This window comes from Macadamia integrifolia, chromosome 2, assembly GCF_013358625.1.
Source record: "Macadamia integrifolia cultivar HAES 741 chromosome 2, SCU_Mint_v3, whole genome shotgun sequence".
Classification (NCBI taxonomy): domain Eukaryota; kingdom Viridiplantae; phylum Streptophyta; class Magnoliopsida; order Proteales; family Proteaceae; genus Macadamia; species Macadamia integrifolia.
The window spans coordinates 5,722,211-5,744,710 of record NC_056558.1 but is presented as its reverse complement, the minus strand read 5'-3'; the positions used below and the strand labels follow the sequence as shown (position 1 = coordinate 5,744,710).

At 37.6% G+C, this 22,500-nt stretch overlaps 3 protein-coding genes across 3 annotated transcripts in view; 2 read left to right on the top strand and 1 right to left on the bottom strand.

The window, feature by feature from the left end:
- Window positions 1-395: 395 nt before the first annotated feature.
- On the bottom strand, window positions 396-950 carry LOC122094314 (extensin-like). The gene has a single exon (XM_042665085.1). The coding sequence runs from the start codon at window positions 948-950 to the stop codon at window positions 396-398; it is 555 nt and encodes a 184-aa protein (XP_042521019.1).
- A 3,821-nt stretch (window positions 951-4,771) lies between these two features.
- On the top strand, window positions 4,772-12,299 carry LOC122071905 (cycloartenol-C-24-methyltransferase-like). The gene is made up of 13 exons (XM_042636378.1): window positions 4,772-4,994; window positions 5,492-5,558; window positions 7,097-7,170; window positions 7,337-7,421; window positions 7,942-7,997; window positions 10,089-10,143; window positions 10,332-10,379; window positions 10,757-10,840; window positions 10,951-11,067; window positions 11,157-11,240; window positions 11,339-11,464; window positions 11,628-11,725; window positions 11,959-12,299. The coding sequence occupies exons 1-13, from the start codon at window positions 4,912-4,914 to the stop codon at window positions 12,047-12,049; spliced, it is 1,068 nt and encodes a 355-aa protein (XP_042492312.1). The 5' UTR covers window positions 4,772-4,911; the 3' UTR covers window positions 12,050-12,299.
- Window positions 12,300-17,355: 5,056 nt separating this feature from the next.
- LOC122088725 (insulin-degrading enzyme-like 1, peroxisomal) overlaps window positions 17,356-22,500 on the top strand; it is a 60,237-nt gene continuing 55,092 nt past the window's right edge. Inside the window, exons 1-3 of the mRNA XM_042658049.1 lie at window positions 17,356-17,558; window positions 17,743-17,818; window positions 20,822-20,889. Of these exons, the coding sequence (XP_042513983.1) occupies window positions 17,436-17,558; window positions 17,743-17,818; window positions 20,822-20,889 (267 nt within the window). The 5' untranslated portion in view covers window positions 17,356-17,435. The remainder of the gene's footprint in view (window positions 17,559-17,742; window positions 17,819-20,821; window positions 20,890-22,500) is intronic.

Here is a 22,500-nt window from a genome sequence, read left to right as displayed (position 1 = left end):
AAGGAAGCTCGATTAAAGCTCGACACCAACCGATCCGATTATAAATCATACCAATGCCCCCCAAAGTTAGACCCGTTTATTTAAATGGACATTCACGATGTAAGATCGAGACCGACCTGACCCAACCGATTGACACTCCTATTTGGTATTCTCAATATCAGAACATAATGTCATGACTCATGACAAGAAAATAAAATAGTAAGAGAGTAAGAAACTTGCTTCTATCTACGGTGCTAAAATATAGGGTTAGTCTTTCTTACCCAAAAAAAAAAAGAAAAATTTATATCCACCACCCCTCACCCTCGCCTTTATCCTTATTACATTTATCTCCCTCATGTTATGTTTATTACACTTAAATCACCCAAAGTAACTAACACTGAGAGATGTTAGTTTTTTTAAATAAAAAAGATAATTTTACCCTTCTTCATCCTCTCCTTTATTTTCCCATAACTCACCGGGGGAGGACTGGGTGGGGAAGTAGAATTTCCAGGTGGGTTTACCGAAGGTGGGGGAGATGGAGAGACAAAAACAGGCGGAGGCGGTGAAAGTGATTGAGGTGGAGGTGGCGAGGCCACTGGCGCCACAGGGGAAGGCGGAGGAGGAAAACTACTCGATGGTAGCGGTGGTGATAATGCCGGAGACGGCGGCGAAGCCACCACAGGTGGCAGAGGGGATAGAGAAGGAGGTGGCGGCGGTGAAGCCATAGGCGGTGGTGGAGAGGATTGAGGAGGTGGGGTTGACCTCGAAGCTGGAGGAGAAGGAGAGGATTGAGGTGGCGGCGGCTGCGGCGATGGCGACGATGAGTTAGAAGGAGGTGAAGCAATCGTTGAAGAGGGAAATGGCGGTGGACTAGTGGTCAACGCCGATGGTGACGGTGGACTTGCAATAGAAGAAGCATTTGGTGGAGGAGTGGTAGTGGAAGGTGGAGAATTTGGAAAAGGGGATGCCATCTTCGTCCAATTTCTCTCCACCCCTTAATAAAACTATCCAAATTCCAAATCCAATATTCTCAATCAATACTATATCTCCAAAGTTTCCGTTTTTGAGTAAAACCCTCCATGAACCCCAATCTACAAGAACATCAACGAAGAATTCACAGAAACCAAAAGAACCCAGATACACAAATTCCTACCCTACTTCATATTTTCCCAATGCTAGTTGACAAAACCCTTCCTGATCAAAACCCAGATAAAAAAATCTTGAAAGAATATCAATGCCACCAGAGAATTCCAAAACCCAAAACTCAGTCTTCAGGAAGAAGGAAGAAAAAAAAAAAGAGGAGGAAATAAAATAAAAATCCCAAATACTTTAATGCAAGAGTCCTACCAATTTTTTCCTTGTGTTCTTAACTTGTTCAGTGGTTGAGGTCACAGACTGAATTTTGGAGCTCCTCTAAGGCTCCACCAGGTTGGAATTGTGGCTGATTTCCTTATAAGCTTCTTCTCCGTATCGTTTATTACGCTAGGCTCCGTTTTCTTGTTAGTTCTGAGCAAATAGAGGAGAGGAAAGGAAGAAGGGTAAAATCTTCTTTTCAATTTCAAAAATTAACACCTCTCTTACCGTGTTAGTTTGTATGAATTTAAATGTAATAGATGAAACATGAGGGTGGTAATTATAATAAAGGTAAAGCGAGTGGTGATGGATATAAATTTTTCCCAACAAAATAAAGATAACAATATGAGTGCTAATTTTAAAAAACAATGGAGGGATACACTATATGTGCATAACTGGGTTCAAAACCCATCTTAACTAGGGTTTAAAATCCAAGAATCAGGATCTGGATTGGTACCATAATTTGGACGAATTAACTAGAATTGGGTGAATGTTTGGGTTTAAAAAAAAAAAATCTAAACCCTAGTTCCCATACTAGACCGGTGATCTAGATTGACTTTTTTTTATTTAAAGAAAAAGGTCAAAAATTTCCTTGGTAAAAAAAAAACTGTTGCATGCTATAGGGTAGTACAGATCCATGGGTTGAGAGCCCTCATACATGCAATCCAAGCCGTTGACATAGCCCAAAATATTCTCAGCCCTTAAATCTGGGTTACATGCTGCGTTGTGTGACAAAAAATCCGATCCATTATTATCACTCTCCTACACTTAATCCATATACTAATATTCCCCTGCGTTTAGGACTTTTTCATCTTCATCTTTTTAAAATTCGCAACTATTACACCTCTATTTTACCTAATAACCGGTTATTCTATCAAATTAATTGGTTCAATTTTTTTTTCTATTTTTATAAATCAGAAAACAATGGGACCTGCATTTATATTCTTCAACCCAATGCATTCCCTACCCATCGTCTTTTCTCACCTCTTCCCACCCCACCCCACTCCAGTGTGAAGATCTTCACTCCGGATTAGTGCTCTGGAATCAACCGCTTCCTGGCCTTCTTCACAATCCCACCCCTCTTCCTCGAGTCATTGGTGAAAAAACGAAGCCTTAGAAGCAAGCCAAGGCAGTGCGAAGTGCCCAGAGTTCAAGGGCTCCATTGATTGATAGCGGTGGTGTGCGTGGTGGATTAAAGGGTGAAAAGTAGTAGAGATGCCATGTCCAGTAAGGCGAGAAGCTTCTCTTTGAATGAGGTAGCAGAAGGAGACAATCTCTACTCGATTGTGTAAAAAACTTCAGGTGATGTGGACATGGTGAGGTTCTGCAATCTCTTCTCGTTCTTATAGAGAATTGGAGTCCATCCAAACCCCATCATCTGTGTTGAATGCATAGAGCCCATTGGCCCCAGTGAACCACTCGCAGAGATCACTACAGGGATGCATTCTGAGTTTGTACACCACGAAATGCCCACTCCGCTTCTTCCTTCGTTGCGTATTCTCTAACTCGCAGTTGAACTGTATAGTCACCAAGAACTCGTTGCGGAACTCCCATTGATTCTTATTCAATTTTGTTTGATTTTGTTGGGTTACAGAGGAAAACGCACTAGAACTTGATGATCAGGTCACAATTCTATTTGATTTTGATAGTGGTGGTTGGGTGTTTCGTCGCTACAGACGTGTGTAGAACGTGACAAAGCACAATGAAGGAATGGAATTCTGGAAATCCCAGAGTCAAAGAGGATCATCATTGATAACTGAAACTCTATTGTATGTAAAAATCAACACTGATTTACATTCATTTAACCAATATATATATATATATATATATATATATACAATAACAGTGCATTTCCTTGACAATATTTCCCTTGTGTTGGACAATTGTACATAGCACCTATTACCCTCCCGCAATTTGAACTGGGTTGGAATAGACGCTCAAATTGGATCGCAGCCAGTGGAATCGAGTAGTGGAAAGACCCTTGGTAAAAATATCAGCGAACTGTTTCTCTGTGGAAAGGAATGAGATTTGTAGTTCACCTCTTGCAACCTTTTCACAAACAAAATGATAATCTATATCAACATGTTTTGTGCGTGAATGCATAACCGGATTAGCCACAAGATAAGTTGCGCCAATGTTGTCACAATGCACAATAACTGGTTGTTGGAGAAAAATGCCGAGTTCATGAAGCAAATTCTTGATCCAACAAGTGTCCGCGACGGCATACGCAATGGTACGATATTCAGATTCCGTACTGGACCGCGCTACCGTAGGTTGTTTCTTAGCAGACCAAGAAATAAGGTCTGGCTCAAGAAAAATACAATAGCCAGTTGTAGATCTTCTAGTGTCCAGGCAGCCAGCCCAATCGGCATCTGAATAGACAGTAATGCTCGTCGACAAGGATCATGTGAGATTTAAGTTCTTCAAAAGTGGGTCGAGGTGGACGAGTAGTAAGAGCCACAACATAACTCTTAAAATTAAAGGGCAAACCAGTTAAAGTTTGCTTGACTATATCTTCATCTGCAGGAGGATGACCAATAACAGTAAGGGAGTCTGAGAGAGACTAAACCAAGTGAAGGTAATCAGCCATGGTGAGATTGGCTTTCTTGAGAGAAGAAAATTGCGTTTTCAGCTGAAGATATTTGGAATTGGCTTGATCATGAAAAATTCGTTCGATTGCAACCCATGTTTGTCTGGCTGTGAGAGATTTATAAGGCTTTAGGATATGTTTCAATACATCAGTGGACAAGGTTGCATTGATCTAAGAAACAATATTGTCATCTACCCGTTTTCATGAAATATAAGCAGGGTTAGAGATGGAATGACCATTGTCATCCATGAGAATGGTAAGAGGAGGATCCGTTGAACCATCTACATGAGGCAATGCATCATCACTGTTGAGGACAGGAAGAAAAAGGGTTTGCCACATGAGAAAGTTGTCATAATCAAGATTTATGGGAATGAGAGTTTTCACATTGGAAATTTCAAAGACAGGATATGTAGTATAGGAAGATGGCGTTGAAACAAGAGAATTGGGGTGAATAGGAGGAGAGTTTTTAGTGTCGGAGGGATTGTTCGCTTTGGGTGGAGAAGAGTCGGAGTCTATCATTGTAGAAGATAGGAAGAAGAAGATGTTGTAGAAGGAGGAAAGTTTGCAGAAAAAGAAACCTAACCCTCTGATACTATGATAACTGAAACTCTATTGTATGTAAAAACCCACACTGATTTACATTCATTTAACCAATATATATATATATATATATATATATATATATACAATAACAGTGCATTTCTGGCAATATTGCCCTTGTATTGGACAACTGTACATAGCACCTATTAATTGGACAACTGTACATAGCACTATTAATCATGTCATCACAAGGTCCGTGCCAGGTGGACTTGTGTGACCTTTTGACTTGGATCTTCAGATAGTCACTCTGATCTCTTATTTTATTGTTTCTTATCCTCCGGAAGTGTTCAGACCTGCCCGCAAAACATTTCCTCTAGGGTTTCGAAGCTCCTCTTCTTGACTGAATACTTCATAGTTTTCGTTTATTCTGAAGTTTGAGGTCTTGGGAGATGTCAGAAGGTGCAATGTTGGATCCATCATCTCGTCTTGGTGGGGAAACTGAGAGAAAAGAAGCTCTTTCACTTCTTGAACAGTATAAGCATTTCTCTCTCCTTTTGCCCATTTTTTCTGTTAATTGTCCTGTTTTTCTTGGTTATAATTGTATGTATGCAATGCGGATGCTGGTCTCTGATTCTGTTTCCTGAATGAAATACTGATCTTTACTCTTTAAACACCCTCCCGAACCAACCCCCCCCCCCCCCAAAAAAAATAAAAAAGAAGAAGAAGAAAGAAATCTAAACCTGCCAATTCCTAGTTGAAAGCTTAGAATTTTTTTTTTCTGCAATTGTTTTTTGGCAAAGATTCCTAGTTGGAACACTTCTTTCACGTGGAAGGGTGATCCGGCAATTTTGACCACTGGATGTTTAGGGATGGTCTGGATTGGCTACGTTTCAAATTTCAGACCCAAATCTAACCATTTACAGTGGCATTCTGCATCGCAATCTTGAGTTCTGTTGTCTATGTGGTAATATAGCATTTTTGAGGTTGTATTTGAGTTCTTTTTTATTTAGTTTTGGTGTCATCATCTAGGTATGAGAAGTATCTTCACTATATTGGAGGAAGTGTGGAAGAGAGAAAAGCTAATTACATTGATATGGTAAAAGAACTTTTCTTCTTTTGACTGTTACATGGACTTTAACCTGCATACATGGAATACTGGCCCGTTACTCAGTTATATTTTTTATGTAATTTTAAACTTTTTCTTTGGAGTATGGAGGAGAGATGCTAGGTAGACCCCATCAGTATGATATTAATTATCATTACACAACCATTTAACTCTATACTGGAAGTTTGTTGTTTCATCGTTTTGGATAGTGCTGGCTTAGTTGTGTATAATTGAGTCTACAATTTTTGGCAACACTGGAGTACACTCTCCTGATCTCAACGTGAAACAGGGAAAAAAAAAAAGATCTCATAAAAAATGAAACAACAGAAAGAGTGCTCTGTAGATTCTTTTTAGTTTCTCTATAAGCATGTTCAGTGTAGAAATGCTGTGAATGTTTAACTTTGATGGTGTATGAGAAATTACGAATAATCCATTTGTGTCATGATTTTTGGCTAACATATGTCAAAGTTAATAGGTTTAGGTTTGCGGAGTTGAGCTGAGTATTCAACAAAGCTAGTTTGTGGGATATGTGACTCGGTAGACTGTCTTTCTAACTTTTTTTTCCATTTTACTTTTGTCATTGTTTTGTCTAGTCTCAAGCATGGCTATCAGGAAGTGGTAGGTTTTTTTGGCTCAATGCCCATGGTCTGTTTTTAAAGAGTAAGTTATGGAGAAACAAGTCTTCATATGAAATACATTTTTGTCTGGCTGTTATTGCAGAGATCTTTCATCTGTTCATGTGGGATTCAAAGGAGCTCCATTGGATCCAAATCCTCTGGATTTATCTGAATTCCTTAGCATTATATCTTGGTTATGTTTCTTCCACTTCATTAGATTAGTAAGTATTAAAGAATATGCTGAGGCTTATAGGTATACGTGCATATGCCAATGTTCTAAAAGGCATAGAAGGCTTATGCCTTGAGGTTCACTTTCAGGTATGAAAGCACCTTAAAGCTTAGTCTCCAGGTTTCATGCCTCAAAAAATGGGGAGAATTTCATGTTAATGTTCTCATCACAAAATTAAGTCTTCTATATTATTGTCTTGGTTAATAAATTAATTTTGGTAGATTAAAATTTTTGAGAATTTCATCCCTTAGTTTTTGCTTGAAAGAAGTGTATACTTTTGGAAAATTTCCTTTACACAAGTCCCAATTTGGAAGGGCTTCTTAAATAGTCCACCACTTTGTGCCACATGGAAAAATAATTGGCAATTCTGACTGTTTGATAGAGAGGAAAGAGGCTGCAACAAGACATCAGCTGGAGGAATCTGTTACTTTTCGTTCTTTGCTTTATAGTTATGATGTGTTGCATGGTGCTATATCCTCACTCACGTAGTGCATAAAACACTTGAATGGATATACCAATTTATTCTCCAAACATGGTGAAATCATCAGTATACTTTCCTGGAATACATTAGACTTGCAAAACTTTTAAGGAAATCTCATTGGCTGGTTAGGAACTGTAGGGCCTATCTCGCAGGCCAATTTAATAATTATTTGATCTTTAGTATTCTCTTTCATGAACTTCAGGTCGACACATATTATAATCTTGTGAGCAGCTTTTATGAGTATGGCTGGGGAGAGTCTTTCCACTTTGCATCCAGGTTATTATTAACTTTAAGACATTGAATATACACTTTTTTTTTTGGGGAAAGATCTCTTGCACACTTATGCAGCAGTAAACTAGTATGAATTGGATTTGCATTTTAGGTGCATTTCCTTTCATTTGTGAATATGTACTAATCAAGGGCATAATATGTATACCTGTAGATTGAAAGGTGAATCACTTCAAGAGAGCAAGAAGCGGCATGAGCACTTTATAGCTTTACAATTAGCTCTGAAACGTGGACATAAGGTTTGTTTCAGTTTGTTATTCTTGAACCGTTGCATAAAAGATTTGACAATTATGAGCTTTTTTTCTGCTCATAGATGGGTTGAGTTCAGGTATTAGAAATAAATTGAAATCCTATGATTCTATCCTTCTGTTTGGGTACGGAATATCCAGGGCAGAAATGAAATTTCTCATATCTATTGTGAATTGCTACATAGGGTACATGCTCAGATGTTAATTCCTTTTCCCCTCTTTTAGTATTATCAATTTTTCTTACCTCTTAAAACATATTTATGATGAAATGGTTCAATTCCATCTTTCATAGCAATCCAAACAGCGGAAGCGGAACTATGTGAATTCAATACCAGGGATTTCAAAGTTTCATCTAAGAAAAAAAATTTCTGACTTTCACAGAACTTGGTCTTGTTAAATTTCACAGGATTTTAATTTTCCAAGTTCACTGCAATTTTGCCCCATCCTAATGCATCCCTATTTGTTATCTGGTACAAATCAGTGACACTGGGATTTTGCTTTGTCATTGTAGGTTTTGGACGTGGGCTGTGGTATTGGTGGCCCACTAAGAGAAATTGCTAGTTTCAGGTAACTTATGCTATTGTTCATGAGATATGTGTTCTACTTGTATAGAAGCATGAAAACTTTCATTTTTATGGTGGAGTAAGTAAATTTTTTTACTCCCTATCAAAAGGATAAAGAGAAACTTCCTATACTTTACCAGGCCTCCAACCATAAATATATATATATATATATATATATGAAGCTGTACCTGTTGGTTTGAAAATCTGTATCCTTGAGATATTTCCACTTGGTCAGTTGGTCTCGGAAAGAATTTACTCCTTGGCCTTAGTTATAAGCCAGCAGAACAGTAGCCCCTAGTTATAGGCTTCTCTGCAATGTCCACTGGTCCAGCACTTTTTATGTGGCTAAACGCAAGGTCCAGGATCTTTGTCCCCTGCAGAGGCCCTGTGGCAGTGTAACTGATTTGACCATTGGTAGACAGAGCACCCTTTGGGTTGTCCATGTGTCAATTTGTGTGGCTTATGTTAACCATATGGCCTACTATGTGTTGAACCTTTTGCAAGCCATCCAAATGTTGACCAAAATTGACATGTTGATCGTCCCTCATGGTATGCTTCTGAGCTGAAACTGATCACAAGTCAAGGGTGACATGGACATTTTGTTCACAAAATTTTGGTGCCCGGAAGATATTTAAAGCCATTTAGATAATCCTCTCTAATTGGGTCATGGATGGAACCTTTAAGCTAAAATTAGGCCTTGTATATATACGTTCATATTAAATGCATAGGTGTAGCTAAAACATATTTTGCTTGCCAATTATTAGCTTGGGCATTGTTCTTTATTTCTTTCCGATTCAAATTACATAAAAACTAGTAATATTTTTCAAACTACTTGATGTTGGCTACATAGTTCCTTTTTTGCAAGTCCACTCTATTATAGGCCACATTTTATGTAATTCATGAGTACTTCCGTCTTTTCTCACCACTTCAATTTTTTATCACTTCCTTGCTAATATTTGGTTATTCTGCACAAGACTGAATCATCTGCGTCATCTTTAACATCTTGTCACCTATTAATGCTCCTATGTTCCCCGGAAGGCAGTTCATTAATCTAGGTTGTGTACGGAGGCTTTCTCATTGGATGATTTTATAGCTGTTGCTTTTTCTATACTCCTGGTGAAGAATGGGAGGGGGTCTATTCTCATTTCATCCACTTCGAAGTTTTACTAGAAGCTTTTTTTTCTCTTTTGTAGTGTAGGTTCACTATTGTGCTATCATTTTGTTTCTTTGGGACTGGTGAGATAAACTGTTAATGTTCTAGATTGCTACAAAATGATAATCTGATTTGGGTAGTTCCAACATTTGAAATGCGTAGAACTTAATTTCAAGTCCACTACTAAAAACAGATTGGTCATTCTTTTGGTTGCTATTGTTTGTTGTGATCTGTTGTTCACTTGTTCCATGAACAGTCTGGTTTCTTTGTACTTCTTATCTTCTTATGATTATCCCTGTGGTACTATTTATTGGACAATTGGTGTTTCTTATGACTTTAATTTCTTAAACTCTCCACTGAAGAACAAGTCTTGTTTCTCTCTTACACTGGAATTCATCTTCACTTTTGAGTTTTCTGTTGTTATAAATGGAATTATTGAAATTTATTATTGAAAGGTCGTAGCTGCTTTTTATCTTTCATTACTTCTGATGCTTCTAAATGGTCCTTCTGCTTACATCATTAGTTCCATCAGATGATGCCTCAGATAATGTTACGACATTGCTTTAAACAGTTGTGACATGTCTATGGTCGAAAGCTGTTCATCCAACATAACTATTATCCTAGTTTTCCCAGCAAAAAATAAATTGACTATATTTGAGACTATGGCTCAGTGCAACGGTGAAATATGCTCCTTCCTCAGCTACCCTTAACCCCCCCCCCTTTTTTTTTCTCTTTCCTATATGCTATTGGTTTTGTCAGGTTGCTTGTTTGCCAGCATGTTGCATGGCTTTAAGATAAGATTGCACTCCAAGTGCCAACTCAAAAAACACATGCTCCAGTCATATTTTTTACGGGATTCTGATATGCAACTGGTCATGTAACTTCAGTGTTTCACAGAGAAAGGTCTGTGAATTATGACTTAGTATGGTGATCTTGATGCAGCTTAACATCCATTACGGGGTTGAACATCAATGAGTTCCAGATATCAAGAGGAACAGTATGTCCTTACTTCTTTTCTCTCTAATATGAAATTTTTTGTAACAGCTCTCACATACATGGTTTTTATATTTTGATCATATTGTGAGGTCCTCGTAGTTTGATGCCACACAGTTATCTGCATTTACTTAATCATTAAAATGACTTAATCGTCTTTCTGGCTTGTATACTCATGTTGGTGCTCCGCAGGAGCTTAATCGCATTGCAGGCGTGGACAGGACTTGCAACTTTGTCAAGGTCCCATCAGTTCTTTTGTTTTAAGTAATTCATTGCTGTGAAACCCACCACTGTAGTTATTACATTTGCATGTTATTTGCAAAAAAAAAAAAATTATGCGTATACCTTAAACAGAATAATCTGCATGTTGTTATATATCGTCCATTTTTGAAAACATATATGCATCATCCATATTTTTTCATTTTAATATATTTACATTAAAAAATTATTAGAACTTTTTGTATGTCTAGATTTGTCCACATATTTTTCAATGATAATGCAGAATCGCACTTGAATGCATCTGCATCTTTTAATGTTATATAAATATCTAACAACCTAGCAACTGCATCAATTCTCATTTTCTGAACCAATGATGGTCATCATTGTGGATGATTCAGGCTGACTTCATGAAAATGCCATTTCCTGACAATACTTATGATGCAATATATGCAATTGAAGCTACTTGCCATGCACCAGATATGGTAAAGTTCCCTTGAGTTAATCATTCTTCTGAAAGTAATCATCTTGCTTCAGTGGTAAGGTTTTCCATCATCTGTTCAAACTTTGTTGCTTTCTGTTTCTGTTGGAATAGCTTGGATGCTACAAAGAGATTTACAGAGTGTTAAAGCCAGGGCAGTGTTTTGCTGCTTATGAGTTGTGCTTGACTGATTCTTTTGATCCCAACAACCAAGAACACCAGAAAATCAAGGTAACATACTGGAACTCTGGAAGAAACACTGTTGCATATGTTTCCCATCCATTTTGCATGCTTGCACCAACATATTTTCATTGATGCAGGAAGGAATTGCAGTTGGTAATGGCCTTGCAGATATGTGGTCAACAAGACAATGCCTTGAAGCACTCAAACTTGCAGGATTTCAGGTGAGTACCATGGTTGATGTGCTTTCAGTCAATGTTTTCATCTGAAATTGAAAGAGGGTAGTTGATCTGAGTGAGGTATGGCTTTTTGGCACTTAAAGATTGTGTGGGAAAAAGATCTTGCTGTGGATTCACCTCTTCCTTGGTATTTGCCTTTGGATACAAGCCACCTCTCATTGAGTAGTGTCCGTTTAACAGCTCCGGCACGTTTCATTACAAATGTCATGGTAAGATATTTTCAGATTCTTTCTAATCCTGATGATGCAACCTTCTTTGTAGAAGCTTCAACAATGTGCTTGTAAGAGGAGGGTGTAGAAAGATGCAGATGTTTTCTACGTGTTCTTCCTTTACCATTGGATGCGTGTATTTTTAATACCCTCCCTTTTGCAGGTCAAGGCCTTAGAATTTGTTGGTCTTGCTCCTAAAGGAAGCCAAAAAATTCAATTCCTATTGCAGAAAACTGGAGAATGGGTCCTTCAAGGTGGGAGGTGAGAGTTTTATCTCACATAAATTTTTGTCTTTTCTGAGCCCCTCATCCTTAAACCTTAGAGTAAAATCCTAAATGGTTCATGTTTTCATCACCAAGAGTAAGAAGAACAAACAAGAAATGAATGAAAGTAGAAGAAACAGAAAGGAGTGCTTCTGCTGAACATAGTTTTCTTTTATAATTAAAAGGCTAAGTATGTTCAGATTTTCTCACATATGGAACTGGATCATGTAGGAAAGAGATCTGCACACCTTTGTACTTCTTCTTGGCACAGAAACCTCATTCATGCAGTCCAGAATCTTGCAGCGCAGCAGGTGCCATGTAAGTTCTGTAGGATTGTTGTCTCTATATCCACATGGCCAGCCTTAGTCCCGATAACCAGGATTTGTTTCCGGCAAACAATATCCCACTTTATGCTACTTGTTGCTCTTTCATTTTTCGGCAATTCAGGTAGCAACCATAAGATTTAGGTCGACAGGACTGAGCATCTACTTGCTTTTCGTTTTGGGGTGTAAGCTTTCAATTGTATCAAATAACATTTCAGTAGCATTTTAACTGTCTTCATAGTTTCAAAATGTGCTTCTTACCAAAAAAAAAAAAAAAAAAAAATTCAAAATGTGCTTCCCAAATGTTTTTCATATGGATATTAAAGCTCTTGTATGTAGTTCTGTACTTGCCCATCCTAGGGTAAAGCTATTGTTTCAATCCATGTAATCTTCATTGACTGAATTTAGTGGGAAGGGGTTGGGCATCCTGCCAACTTTCAATAAGCTGGTGGTATGGTATGCGCCAATCACAGGATTAAACACACGAAGACAAGAAGGTCTTATCTGAAGGAGGAGGAGAGAGGATGACACATGATGAACATCTTGGTGGTGTCGCCAGGCTTTTTTCCTTCAGTTATTTTTAATCAGTTCTTGTGCATACTTTCTTATGGAGGACCATTCAACACCCAACAAGGAAATATTTTGAAAGAGGAAGGGATGGGCATGTTGCCTACTGGGTTGAAATCGTCTGCAATTCCGATCTCGTACAATTCCATGAAATACCACCTTCAGGGGGTGACACGTGTATTGATACCAATGCAATGGTCCAGATCTGGTACAACTAATAAAACCTTAAGTCATTTAAATCAGATCTGGATTATTGTATTGGTATCAATACACGTGTCACCCCTGATAGGGGGTATTTCATGGAATTGTACAAGATCGGAATTGTAGACGATTTTTGTCCGTTGCCTACTACAGGTAAGTTGCTAGTAGTAGATGCATGAGGGGGAAGACAATGGAAGGTAGGGTGTCTTTTCACTAGGTGCGAGATAGACGCAAACTGGTCACACCGTGTCGTCTCCAACGTTTTCCCATTTTGAAATCTGAAATAATGTGCAAGTTGTTGTCCATCTAGTGTCTACAGTTTAAGTACTTTAAATTTTTAACCATAGGACAAGGGATGAAAGCCTAAAAAAAAACAAAGGAATGATAAAGTCAGGTGGAACCTTCCGTGGTTGAGGGAGTTCTGTAATCCTTCTCTTGCATGTTCCACACGTCTTAATGAATAGATATCTTTTGTAGGTGCAAACTAGAGTCAAGTCAGCAATGCAAGTTCCTTATATTTCCATTTGTCTTTTTCAGTAATTTGAAATTTCCTTTCGTATGCTATTTTTATCTTATATCTCTACCCCAAAAAAAAAAAAATTTACATCATTTTTTCTTTTCAAATCTTTTTATTTTGCGAGAAAGGTTATTTGCCAGACTGCGTGGTCTTAATACAATAGCGGGGCCAATGAGAGCACATGAAGTGGCATAAACATGGTGGGATTTTTTCATTTCAGATGGTGGGGCAGTTACTTTATGAGCGCAGGCTGCACATAACCTATTAGGGATTTTTATCCTTTTTTTTTTTTACAAGGTTATTGCTTGGTGATCATCCACTTCGATAAGTTGTCAAAGCTTAATATTTGCCCCCCACCCCCCCCCCCCAAAAAAAAGGGTAAAAAAGGACGAAAGCATGTTACCCACTTGTGTATTTACACTTAGATACAGTAGGTGTCGAAAGGCCGTATTGTCCTTATACTGAAGATGCTTGTATCTTTCTATTGGCCGTTACATTTCTGTGTATCTATGCCAGCAGCAGGATAACGTTCTCTTACCAAATAAACAAGTTGGGATGGCAAACTTTAAACCCCATGCTAGACTTTACCCTTCTTTAACAAGTCCCAAGTCCCAAGTCCCACATTAAGGCAATAGGTGGTAACAGTGAGTCCAGTCCCCACAAGGAAGATCATCTTCTTTCCTCATTCTCTGTACAAGTTGACTCTCAAATCAAAATGTCTTGCTAAATGAAAAATGGAATTAGAAAGTTAAGTGGAAGCTGATGTCAAGTCAGCAATGACAATTCCTCGAATATCATTTGCTTTTTTTGTCTGGTAATATGTCATAGTGGATCGAGTTTTCCTAAGGCCACGAAATGTGTTCACACCCATCTTTCATGTGGTTTTATTCATTGTGTCGTGAAGGAAAACTTTTTTTTTCCCCTTTTAACAAGATTAGTGCTTAACGATCATTTACTTGTGTAAGTGATGAGAGGAGGCAAGAAACACTGTTAATATTTGCCAAAAAAAAAAGGGGAGGGGTGGGTTGGAAGATACTAAACAACTGAGTTAAATTTCAAGTTGGAATGGTGAATTCTAAATTTCTAACCCACTTACCCATCTTACTAATCATATATGGTGTTAGATATTTGTTGTATGAAAATTGCCAACCCAGTTAGAATTGACCTAAGTGGTACAGCACACACTGGTGGACTTTTCCTCTTCTTTTAAGTTCCAAGTCCTACATTAAGGCAATGTGTGGTAATGGTGAGTGTAAGTCCCCACTTGTTAAGAAAAGACCTAGCTCCTGTCCCCACTTGTCAAGGAAAGACCTACCTCCTGGTCTACTACAGGGACGATTGTCTTCATTCCTCGTTCTCTTCCCAAGATGACTCTCCATAACACACTTAAGATTAGTCCTTTTCATTGATTTTCAAGTGTAATTGTTTCCCACGTCTCCTAAGACCTAATTCACCTTCGAAGTTTTCCTTCATCACGTGATGATAATTAAAGAGAAGACCTCGTGTGCACCCCCTACCTCCCCTCTCGAGTGACCCCGATGGGCATTCCCAATTCACCAAAAAATCGGCCCTTTTATTATTATTATTATTATTATTATTATTATTATTATTATTATTATTATTATTACTATTACTATTACTATTACTATTACTATTACTATTACTATTACTATTACTACTATTATTGCTGTTATTACTATTATTATTATTGCCAATGATTCAACTATCATATTATTTGGCGAAATATCATTTTGGAAAAAAGTTCTTGGTGCAAGCAGAAAGATAACTAGAGAGATGCATCTGCTACAGAACTAGAAGGCAGAAAGCAGAGGTATATGCTCCAAAATTACCTTCAACCAGTTAGAATAACCTATCAATACTGGCGATGCAAGAAGAGAAGCAGCCGTATTCTCCATTATCAAAGAGCTATGAATTTCAGCGGGGCGAAGCTAGAGATTAAAATCGGGTATTCTACAAAAGACAGTTAAAGAAGTCTTTCCAATTGACGCATTACCGGGTGAAGTATGGGACACTAGGTGGGTATGCTAGCACCTCTTAGTCTATTCCTCTCTTCTTGAGCATGAAATGATTTTGCTGCCTCTCCTATTTGAGATACTATTTTGTTGCATCTCATTGGTGTGTTTTTCTATGCCACTTGCTCAAAAAACCATCTCGCACATATCATTTTGATATTATTTTCCTACAATGGTGGACGTGGCTTTGCCTAGTAGCTTTCCTAGTACTAGCCTAGGGGACCCTCCTCTTCTCATAGGCCAAATTTATTTGACGTGTCAAATTTAAGTGGATAAAAGTATATAAAATCATCCATGGTTTATTGATTTAATTGATCAATATTTGGGGGAAAAAACAAAGAGAAAAAAAAAAAGATATTAATTTCCATAACTTAATAATAATATGTAAAAGAGTGATACTGTTTAATGGGTGGAAAGGGTTTTTGAGCAAACGTATAGGAAGCGCATCCACGAGGACCGACCAGGTTTAAGGAATCAGTATTGAATTGGGAGTTTGGATCCACTACATGTACAACTAGGTGGTTGTACATGTGTACATTTAACACGTGTCTCACCCTTGTAATGGTAGAAAGTAAGATAGGTATAGGATGCTCATATGTACAACCAGGTGATTGTAAAATTGATCGTATTAGTTGTTTTGTATTAGTATCAGTCATAACTCATGAGTCTTTTTTTTTTTTTTTTGTGGGACAAAATCACGAGTCTCAATGTCTCATGATTGATATTGATACTTGACTGACACAATGAGGATTTGGTTGTTTTTTCATGAAAAAGAAAAATAGGTTCTTATCTAATATCGACCATCGACCTTCGACCTGTCACATCCCAATATGACTAGTATCGATATTTATTAATTTTTTAGTAGAAAGACTAGTATCGATATTGGCAGTGGCCAATACTATGAACTAAGTCATTTCCTTTGATGTTAAAGGAAATTTTTGTACCATCCCTTCTTCTTGTAAGGACTCCCTAAGGAACAAACATATTGTTGTCTCTTGCGGATTTCCTTTTTCTTGCCTCCAAGTCATTCCCCCTCGTGGATTTGGTCATTGCATATTCTCTCTTTTTCCTTTTCCTTTCTGACCTCTTTTATCTTTCTTCTCTTTGGTAATGAATTATATTATTCATACAAAAAATACTATGAATTAAATCCAAATCCATAGGAGCAATGAAACAGTTTCATGTATAAGGGGATGTCATACTATGTGAAGAGAGAGATAGGAAGGGAGAGTGATAGTCATTGTTTCAATAATCGTTTCTTATTAGCCGATTCATTGGCTAAAACCCTAAAATCATTGTACTTTCATATACAAGGACCTATTCTAGGGTTTTTTTATATTGATCCTAATGATTCTTTGGATTGAAATCCTCTCTCGATTTCGTGTTTTAAATCCTTGGTGCTAATTTTCCCTCAACAATCTGCTCAAATAACTTTTTCTTTATTTCATGATGAATAAAATGAAAAGGGTAAAAAATGTTCATTGGTTGCACGACCTCTACCCCAACATAGAAGCCAATGAAAAGGCACACATGGCATCAAAATGTAGTGGGGGCATCATTTTGACCCCCTCTGGGATTACCAGTTTTTTTTTTGTTTTTTTGATAGAAAAAATATGACTTCCATTCATTGAATATGAACCAAAATGAGGCTTGTGATTCATTTAGTCTTTTTTGTTGGGTGGAAATAAAAATTTCCTTTAGAGCTATCCCATTGAGAATCAAGAATCATGCTTGAATTGATATAGTTTTTAAAAAATCCAAAACTATTTAGAATATAATTTAGGATATATAATTGAATATAAATATAAAATTTGACAAAATAATTAATCCACACCATTCAGTAAATATCTAAGAATTAAAATTGCCACGTCATCATCCATATGGCACAACCAAGTGGGTCACCCATTGATACTCATGGACGGGACCGTCAATAAAATAAAACCTTCGAAAGCTCCAAAGCCTTTTATATAAAAGCTCCTTTCTTCATGTGAAGCGCTCAGGTAAAAGGATTGAATAACGGAAAACAGAAACAGCTGAAGAGCAGACGGCGACTCCGAAGGTGGAAAAATGGCAGTCGGGATAGAAGAAGTTGAGATACTGAAACCACGTACGGACAAGAGGGAATACAGGAGAATCGTCCTTCCTAACCGTCTCGAAGTTCTTCTTATCAGTGATCCTGAAACCGATAAGGTATTTACGATTTTTGTAGGTTTTCTTTTTCTGTTTTCTTCCAGTGGGTTTCTTTGTCAGTTCAGTTTCTTTGATTTACAATTGATGCAATTTGGTTGAAGTTTGATTGCTTATGATTTAAAATCCTTTATGGGTTTTTGAATTTATGGATTCATAAGCCTTCATTTTGGTCTTGCTGTTTCAGGCTGCTGCTTCCATGAATGTTAGCGTTGGTTCATTTAGCGATCCGGACTGTCTTGAAGGGCTTGCCCATTTTCTTGGTAAGTTGTGCTAACATCTTAGAGATAGTCAACTCGTGCAAAGCTGTTTGAAATTCAATTTTTGCAATCTCGTACTTTGGAAAATTCTGATTATGATATGGCTATACAAATCCGGGCTATTGTTTGGATATAAAAACATTATATGGTAGTTGAAATTGTCTGCAACTTCTGTTGGTTTTTCTCTGACATTTTAGAACTGTAGAAGATGGAGTTTTTCTTCTATATTTCCAATACTAGCATTGAGAAAATTCGAAGATACTCCTCTCGCTGTAGAGGGAAGATGACCTATCGATATGGTCCCTCAAATTTACCTTATCATGAGAGAGGTGAACCTGAGGAAGAATATCATAAGTCCCGCATGCCATGAATATCACCTGGAATTGAAAGGAAATAAGTGTTTTCCTGTAACTGACAATTGTAATTCCACTAGTTCAACTGGGTGACAGAAAGTGTGGACAACCATTGAATGTCATTTAGTTGGTGATCATGTTTACAGAGAGGAGAAGGGCTGAGGAATCAGAGGTTGATCCAGAGGCAGAGTGTCTGGCCAAGGGGGGGGGTCTGCTTCAATAGCCGTTCATAGATCATTATTGAGTGTAGTTATGCCTGGATTGGATGACTAAGCATAATTTCCCCCCCAAAGAATCGAGAGTTCATGTGGTTGTGGCTTAGAGTATTTTTTCCCTTTTAGAGTGTTTTTTTTTCCCTGGGGGATTGGCATTGTCGGCTGAGATGAGAGGCAGTTTTGGTAGTGGTTGTCCCCGTGATGGTGGTTGGACTTTTTTTCTCTTTCCATCCTCCCCTTTTTCCGAGTTTTCTTTTCTATTGCAGTTTCTCTTTCTTATTCTAATGAAACAATTTTTTTTTCTTTTTTGGTTTCCGACAGTAAAAATATATAAAAAAGAAATTCCTAGTGATGTAGTTACTTGGTCCTATAGGAGTACATAGGGTCCTTTTTTTTTGCAATTTTTAATTATTAATTAGTTTATTTTTATTATTCTTGTTAGCAAGAGTTGTAGGAAGGTAAGAGTCCAATTAGCTTTAAATTATGATGAGAGTTTCAGTCAGTTTCCTAGTCTAAATTGAATTGTTAGCATCTCTCTCCTCTCTCTCTCTTTCTCTATATATATATATATATATATTTGTGAGCACTTACTGAGATTAGATGAATCGAAGAAATCATCCGAATAGCTGTGGCGTATTGAGTGAGATAAACAAATATGCCTACTATAGACACATGACAGGGGTTGGATGCATCTTTTATCCGATAGGCAACTCATAAACAACAATCAAACAATCACAGAGGTTTAAACAAGTACTTTTAGTTTTTTCTCAAAATAAAACTTTTAATAGAATACTTACATTTGAAAGCACATTTTTGTCATTCTTGCCGGTATTGAGGGAAATAGGCTGCCACCACCCATAAAATGAGAGAAACAAGGCCCCCCCCAATCACACTATTGTCACCCACTCTATGACTATATATGTATATATATATATATACACACACACGCACCACTACCAACTCATATGTGTACAGTGGGTATGCTTTTGCGGCTCTATGGAACACACTTCCTCTCTGATGGCTATGACTCTCCACCGGCACAGGGCAGTCTATTTACCCCCAACCACACTCTCCCTTCATAACCACTTTTAATGTTTAAACAATCACACTTTTAGATATACATGTGAAAGCATTTCACAACTCACTCTAATCATCACTAAGGTTCATTCTCATAACCACATGTCACACGTAAACACTATTCAAATCATCATATGTTAGCATATCTCAACGGTAACAAACATGTCAGACACAATTCAAACGAATCATGCAACACTTGTGGTGAGAATCCACTATATCCCACTTACCTAAGTCTGCATACGTTTCACTTCAACCCTCTGAGTCTTGAATACTCAAAGTCACAACCCTACAATTAAATAGTATCCTCTATCAATCACCTAATCCAAAACTAATTCAGTACCTTACTTTCCCAAAAGTCAACACACAGTCAACCAAGTCAACCTTCCCAAGCGAAGCTCAAACTCTAGGAATCAATCCCCCACGACAAATATTAACACCCTTCAGAAGATGAAAATGAATGATTGGGTAGTTTGAGAGTAATTAGAATAATTCAAAATGGGGTAGGAATTTTTAGAAATCAATAAAACTCTAATTAAATGAAACCATATGTTAGATGCTCCCCGAATTCAGGTTGAAACTTCCTCCTTTCTCCTCCACGATTTCCCTTCCCTTTCCTTCTTTCTTTCTCTGTCTCTGTCTCTCTCTCTCTCTCCCCCACGAATTTTCTCTCTCCCCCTCTCTTCCCCTTCCGTTATAGCCCGCAATCTATCCTATTCCCCCTCCAACTCCCTTTCTTGCAACCCAAGCCTTTAGTTTCCTAACTTGTTTCTACTGTTTTTTATTATTTAGTAACCTACCCTCCACGATTTGGTCTCTTCCCCCCTTCTTGCACAAATTAATGTCCTAGACTAAAGTTAAAAAGAATCTTTTAATTGTATTAGTTCTCCCTTTTAAATCTTATAAGGTTTGAACCAAGACCTCTTACTAAGGTCACAACCACTAGGCTAACCCTTTAGGTATTTATCATATCCACAAATCAAATATATATAGAGAATTAAATAACCAACATAAAAGAAAAGAAATATACTCAGGTTCAAATTTCTGGGTCATTAAAGATCATGTGCCTAGTTTATTGTCAGAACTCAGAACTTTTGCGATGGATTGTCTTCCTAAGAGATGAAATTACATAAATCACATACTCAGTGAGATGATGTATTTTTGTGCAACTTCCTCTTCTTTCTTCCTCGCATTTGAGTGCTTCGTTTACCTGCTATTAGATCTGGTCCATTTATATGAAATAAGAGTCTGATAGAAACCCATTTATCTGACTGTAGAGATCAGTCTGGATAGAAATCTTCATAATGCCTTTCCTTCTTACCGTTGCTTATTTACTAAGTATATCTTTTATTGCTGTTTGGCAGAGCATATGCTGTTTTATGCGAGTGAGAAATATCCATTGGAGGACAGTTATTCAAAGTACATAACAGAGGTATCTTGCTGCCCATACCTAGTATAGATACGATCAAGAATATTCAGTGCTTGGTCTTTGTGCTCCTAGGACCTCACTTCATGTTTTGGCATTTTCAGTGATGCATGAGATTTGGTTGTTGAGCTTGAAATTTTAACAATTATCTTTTCAGAGAGTTTGTTGTTTTTCTTCTTTTTCGTTTTATGGTATGGTGGTTATTTCATATTGATTAATAGATACCACTAAGTTTTATTATTGCATATCCATGGAAATTTTGGTCAGTGCATGGGTGTGGTCCTGCCTGTGTGATATTGATTAAACTTCTAACTTCTCATGTTGTTTATGTAGTATGGACATAAATTTTTGTTTCTTGTATATGTAGCAACTTTTGTTGGCCATGTTGCAAGGAGATTTCTTTTGGGTGTTGAGCATAGTTGATATATGGTCTCTATTTGTATGTTCAACTGATTTTAAATCATATGTTATGGTAGTAGCCTAACTTTTTCCTTCTCACTGTTGAACGTCTAATTATTTTTATGTTCGTGAAGCAAATTTTTATTAATGAGAATTGTTAATTAGTTGCAAGGCTAATGATGCAAAAGAGCTCCATTGGTTCTCAAAGTTCTCACAAATTAGCCAAAAGCGTAGGTTTGTCAGCTTTAGAGGAGGGTTTTATTAAGGGAGGCACATATGGTGTCAGCAATGTGCACAATGGACCACACCAATGTGGAGATACGACAAACAGGGGGTAGTTGTGTCTTTTGAACATTCTAGAGTCGAATTTTATTTATTTTTGTGTTGCGTATTATGTGCAGCAAGAGGATTTTTAACTTTATTGTTGCTTGGTCTAGGTCTAATGGTAGGTTTGCTTATTCCTTTTATGTTGTTTTCAGTTAATCCAGCTTTCCTAGTTCTTTGTTGGTTTTTCAAGCATTAGTTATTTTATTTTGAGCAAACATCACTCCCCTCCTCTGAACTATGGCGTAATATCAACTTGACCCCACACCTTGCCGAAAATATCACTCACCTCCCCTACAAGAAAAAGATTCTATCTAACGATCCCAGTCGTTAGAAATCGCTGTTAAGTCAGGTTATATTTTTTCGTAATCCCCAAAATACCCCCTAATTGTGAAATGCCCAAGATACCCTTAATGAAAATCGATTCAGCCCTCTTCCTCTCGTCTCTTCTCGGCCCTCCTGAAATCCACCTTCCCACCCCTTTTTCTGCCGCTAAAGCAGAGTTAGCAACCTCCGGCAACCCTTTCATTGATGTCATGGTATCTAGCTTCAACAATTTTTTCCATAAACCGCGGAAGGGGTTGACAGAAAACTGTTTGCCCACCTTCTTATCTACCGGCAACCCCGGCCTCGACTTCTTCTTCCATGTCATCACTGATACATCATCGGAGATTCTGAACCAAAGGTTAGATTTGGGATGGAACCACAATGATTTAACCTTTTTTTTTTTTGATAGAACCACAATGATTTAACCACTCTCAAGCTTATCTGCAACTTGAGACGTATCAGAGGAATTGGCAAGTCGGACAAGGAGGGATTCTACATAGCTGCTCTTTGGCTCCACAAAAACCCTAAAACCCTTGCCTGACGTCTGGTTTGCAGATTTTGGTTACT

Coding starts and splice junctions, on each gene's coding strand:
- LOC122094314 (XM_042665085.1), bottom strand. CDS start 950: ATGGCATCCCCTTTTCCAAATTCTCCACCTTCCACTACCACTCCTCCA.
- LOC122071905 (XM_042636378.1), top strand. CDS start 4,912: ATGTCAGAAGGTGCAATGTTGGATCCATCATCTCGTCTTGGTGGGGAA. Junction 10,144..10,331: donor TCCAGATATCAAGAGGAACA/GTATGTCCTTAC, acceptor GGTGCTCCGCAG/GAGCTTAATCGCATTGCAGG. Junction 11,241..11,338: donor TCAAACTTGCAGGATTTCAG/GTGAGTACCATG, acceptor TGGCACTTAAAG/ATTGTGTGGGAAAAAGATCT.